Genomic DNA, 4,909 nt, shown 5'->3' with positions numbered 1-4,909 from the left:
TATGTTTAATGGTCAAACATTTGATGTCATACACAACAGACCTCAGCATAATCTAATATAACTCATATTATTATTACTATTATTATTAGAACATGAAAATAATATTTTATCTCAGCTACATAACTTTGGTGGTATGTTGCTTTGCCTCTTTCAGTCAATGTACCAGCTTAGTTCTGTCTTATTATTTAGGTGTTGTCAAATTACAAGCTGTTTTTCTGAGCATCTAAATCTTATTTTACAAATCAATATATAGGAGTCATCCAGTACAAAATGAAGCCAGTACAAAGATATTTTTCACAAGTGATGCATACCCTCTGTATTACTGTGAAGCCACGTCCAAAGTTGTCAATCTCACAATAGACCAGGAACTGCTCAGTAGCTTTTGCTGGCTTCACAAAGTAAAGACCGCTGGTGGTGGCGCCTTTGTTTGCAATATCCTGGCAGTCTTATAAATAAAGATGAAGAGAGAGCAAAGCGCAACATTATTAAATATGTCATAACAAAATGTAGATAGCTATCTGGGTTACCCAGGTTGACAGGGGTATGTTTATAATAAATCCAGACTGCCCAAAATTGGATTGACTGCTAGTCTTAATTGTATTTATGTTAGGAATTTTCTCAGAAAATGTCACAAGAGATCACATCTAGAATAAGTATATTTACTTTGCACTGATGCAGCGTATTGATTTTAGTCTTTGATGAAACACTGAGCAAGGACAAATGTTCAGATGAGGCATGATTGAGAAACCTCTTGTGAAATGGTAATGGACTGTGGGTCACATTTGATTTTTTTTTTTTTACCTGTTCCTGTAGTGGGTTGGATTTCAACCGTGTCTTTGCAAGGCTCACTGCATTTCTGCTGCAGTTGCATGGCTAGTTGTTTCAAGCTTGTAATGCTCCTGTCATTGGCTGAAATTATCTCCTGCAGTTCACTGGAAAGAGGGAATCAAATACAAACTGGATCATGGGGCAATAAAAAGTATGCAGGGGCGTCTTTTAGGATATCATTTTATATTCAACATATTCCTATATAAATGTATTAGATCATTATTACTGATGCCTTCATGGGTGAGAAGCATAGAACTGGAGGAGGTGGAGCACCATAACTGATACTGTAGGCTGTTTATATTTTGTAAATAAAGTTTAATCTGTAACCTCAGCTGTCAAACAACTGTAGTGGTAGTACTTCGAAATGTAGTGATGGAGAAGTATTAAGTGACATAAAATGGAAGTAATGAAGTAGCTCAAAAGTACACTTAATTATCGTACTTCAGTAAATGTGCTTAGTTATTCTCCACCACTTGGGTATAAGGTGTCATGTCACTGCAGATGAGCCAATAAGGTACAATTTGAGTACTAATGATAACTTACCGTATTTGTGATTCCTGTGCAATGATAGTCTTTTCAAATCGATAAACATCATCCAGCATGCTGGATGACCTTTTGTAGGATGAGTCTGAAATGAGAAGTCAGTTTAAAATTACACAGATTCATCTGTTTTACAGAGGAGTAAAGTAAGTAAATAGGTAAATACCATTTGTATATAGATGTATCTCTTAAGACAAGATTTAATGGTGCCACATTAAGTGTGTTACCTGACGGGCTGGTCTTTTGAGCTGAAGTAACAGTGTCTTTCATGTAGACAATGTTTTCTTCCGTCCCCTGGGTCAAATTGGAAATTGTTTCTAGTTCAGCTAGGAAACCGTCCAAATCTTTGGTCACTCCTGGCAAATACCTATGCAGGTAATCAGCCACTCCACACGTAGTAGGGCAGTACATTCCCTGAAAAGACAGAAAAAAATTAAAAACATCAGTGTTAGTGTGTTGAATCATGTGTTCATGCACAATTCACACAGTAAGACCCACAAAGAGTTATTATTTAGGACTCTTTACTTACAAAGCCATCATTCTGGGTGCATGATGCAATGTTGTCCCCTCTTTGCTGCACAAAAAGATTTAGGTTTAGATTTTTGTGCTCAAGAAAACATCATCAGTGAAAATTCTGAAGTCGGTGACTTACTGCTGATGAGAAGGCAAAAAGTAACAGTAGCCCTCCTGCTGTTGCGAGAAGTGACGGCGCCATGCTGCTTCGGCCACCAGTTTTGGTCTCGTCTTCTTGGAGAATGAACAGCCGCTCAGCTCAGTGGGATATTTATCTGAACAAGGTCCCCGGTTCAGTGTTTGATAAGGGCTTCATGTGTAAACATCCCACTCACTGTGCTGCAACACAGCTGTGACTCAAATATCCAACAGAGGCCATTTCCCAGATTTGATGACTGACATCTGCAGCTGAGCCATCAGAACACAGTCTTTTGTGACACAGGCTGGATATTTGTATACTGTAGCTCTGTGTTAATAATTATGAAACAACAAATCTAAAGAAACAGTGACTCAGCTTTGCATATCTATGTCCATGAAGTATGCCAAATTTCCAAATCAACCTAGCACTCCCCCTCCCTGCTAGCAGTTAGTGCAAACTGTCACTAGTTAAACAGCCTGGTTTAAAAGTAACTACAAACAAACATAAAAAAGATTATATTTTAAACTGCTTCTGGTGAATAGCCATGGTTCATCATCATCATCATACCACTCAAATCAAGCTGGACAGTTCTAATGTCTGGAACTGGATTGTGTGTGATAGTTTAGCCTGGAATAAAATTGAACCGTTTTTCAAACGATTTTGAGTTTGCAATGACGTCAATTTTTTTTTTTTTTTGACTGAGAAATGTTTGCATCTAATCCCCCATTGGTCAAGGCTACAACACACTGGTCTTAATACTCCAATATTTTGTAGGATGTAGTTGTTGATAATGGTTTAAAAGTGGCTATTCTTCAAGGAGCACATGACATAGACACATGTTTTTATTACATCAATACAAACAGTGACAAAATAAAGTTTAATAAAGCTTCATCTGTGGCCCCCTTCTGCCATTAGATGATAAATCTTACCTCTGCATGATCTAGTTTTATTATGTGGAGGAAAAAAAAAACTGGCCCGGACAGATATAAAGCCTTGCTGACCTGAGAATGAACTGCCAGCCCCATGAACATACAGTGCCTTGCGAAAGTATTCGGCCCCCTTGAACTTTGCGACCTTTTGCCACATTTCAGGCTTCAAACATAAAGATATAAACTGTAATTTTTTGTGAAGAATCAACAACAAGTGGGACACAATCATGAAGTGGAACGAAATTTATTGGATATTTCAAACTTTTTTAACAAATAAAAAACTGAAAAATTGGGGCATGCAAAATTATTCAGCCCCCTTAAGTTAATACTTGGTAGCGCCACCTTTTGCTGCGATTACAGCTGTAAGTCGCTTGGGGTATGTCTCTATCAGTTTTGCACATCGAGAGACTGAAATTTTTGCCCATGCCTCCTTGCAAAACAGCTCGAGCTCAGTGAGGTTGGATAGAGAGCGTTTGTGAACAGCAGTTTTCAGTTCTTTCCACAGATTCTCGATTGGATTCAGGTCTGGACTTTGACTTGGCCATTCTAACACCTGGATATGTGTATTTGTGAACCATTCCATTGTAGATTTTGCTTTATGTTTTGAATCATTGTCTTGTTGGAAGACAAATCTCCGTCCCAGTACTCAGGTCTTTTGCAGACTCCATCAGGTTTCCATCCAGAATGGTCCTGTATTTGGCTCCATCCATCTTCCCATCAATTTTAACCATCTTCCCTGTCCCGGCTGAAGAAAAGCAGGCCCAAACCATGATGCTGCCACCACCATGTTTGACAATGGGGATGGTGTGTTCAGGGTGATGAGCTGTGTTGCTTTTACGCCAAACATAACGTTTTGCATTGTTGCCAAAAAGTTCGATTTTGGTTTCATCTGACCAGAGCACCTTCTTCCACATGTTTGGTGTGTCTCCCAGGTGGCTTGTGGCAAACTTTAAACGACACTTTTTATGGATATCTTTAAGAAATGGCTTTCTTCTTGCCACTCTTCCATAAAGGCCAGATTTGTGCAGTATACGACTGATTGTTGTCCTATGGACAGAGTCTCCCACCTCAGCTGTAGATCTCTGCAGTTCATCCAGAGTGATCATGGGCCTCTTGGCTGCATCTCTGATCAGTCTTCTCCTTGTATGAGCTGAAAGTTTAGAGGGACGGCCAGGTCTTGGTAGATTTGCAGTGGTCTGATACTCCTTCCATTTCAATATTATCGCTTGCACAGTGCTCCTTGGGATGTTTAAAGCTTGGGAAATCTTTTTGTATCCAAATCCGGCTTTAAACTTCTCCACAACAGTATCTCAGACCTGCCTGGTGTGTTCCTTGTTCTTCATGATGCTCTCTGCGCTTTAAACAGACCTCTGAGACTATCACAGTGCAGGTGCATTTATACGGAGACTTGATTACACACAGGTGGATTCTATTTATCATCATTAGTCATTTAGGTCAACATTGGATCATTCAGAGATCCTCACTGAACTTCTGGAGAGAGTTTGCTGCACTGAAAGTAAAGGGGCTGAATAATTTTGCACGCCCAATTATTCAGTTTTTTATTTGTTAAAAAAGTTTGAAATATCCAATAAATTTCATTCCACTTCATGATTGTGTCCCACTTGTTGTTGATTCTTCACAAAAAATTACAGTTTTATATCTTTATGTTTGAAGCCTGAAATGTGGCAAAAGGTCGCAAAGTTCAAGGGGGCCGAATACTTTCGCAAGGCACTGTAAAAATTACTGCAGGTAGTGCAATGTAGGCCTAACTTCACAAAGGTTTATTCAGCTACTGTACAATGCTGACAAAATACTAAAGTACAGCTAAAGCTTATATATGTAAGGCTCCTGACAAAGGATCTCCCAGTTCTCCCAGGTCATTTTTCACAGAAACACCTTTTTATATTACAGTCCACACCAACAACACAGTAGTTTTGGAAAATAACTAAGTACATTTACT

At 38.9% G+C, this 4,909-nt stretch overlaps 1 protein-coding gene across 1 annotated transcript in view; it reads right to left on the bottom strand.

Annotated features, from left to right (window-relative positions):
* The window catches only part of fgg (fibrinogen gamma chain), a 3,599-nt gene extending 1,500 nt beyond the window's left edge, over positions 1 to 2,099 (bottom strand). Inside the window, exons 1-6 of the mRNA XM_020614361.1 lie at positions 2,021 to 2,099; positions 1,898 to 1,942; positions 1,596 to 1,782; positions 1,372 to 1,456; positions 802 to 932; positions 312 to 445 (exon numbers count right to left, since the gene is read on the bottom strand). Coding sequence (XP_020470017.1) covers positions 312 to 445; positions 802 to 932; positions 1,372 to 1,456; positions 1,596 to 1,782; positions 1,898 to 1,942; positions 2,021 to 2,083 — 645 coding nt within the window. The 5' untranslated portion in view covers positions 2,084 to 2,099. The remainder of the gene's footprint in view (positions 1 to 311; positions 446 to 801; positions 933 to 1,371; positions 1,457 to 1,595; positions 1,783 to 1,897; positions 1,943 to 2,020) is intronic.
* Positions 2,100 to 4,909: the final 2,810 nt, after the last annotated feature.

The sequence above is a fragment of the Monopterus albus genome, unplaced genomic scaffold (assembly GCF_001952655.1).
Source record: "Monopterus albus unplaced genomic scaffold, M_albus_1.0 scaffold144.1, whole genome shotgun sequence".
Classification (NCBI taxonomy): domain Eukaryota; kingdom Metazoa; phylum Chordata; class Actinopteri; order Synbranchiformes; family Synbranchidae; genus Monopterus; species Monopterus albus.
The sequence above is the reverse complement of the archived record's forward strand: the minus strand, read 5'-3'. Positions and strand labels throughout refer to the sequence as shown.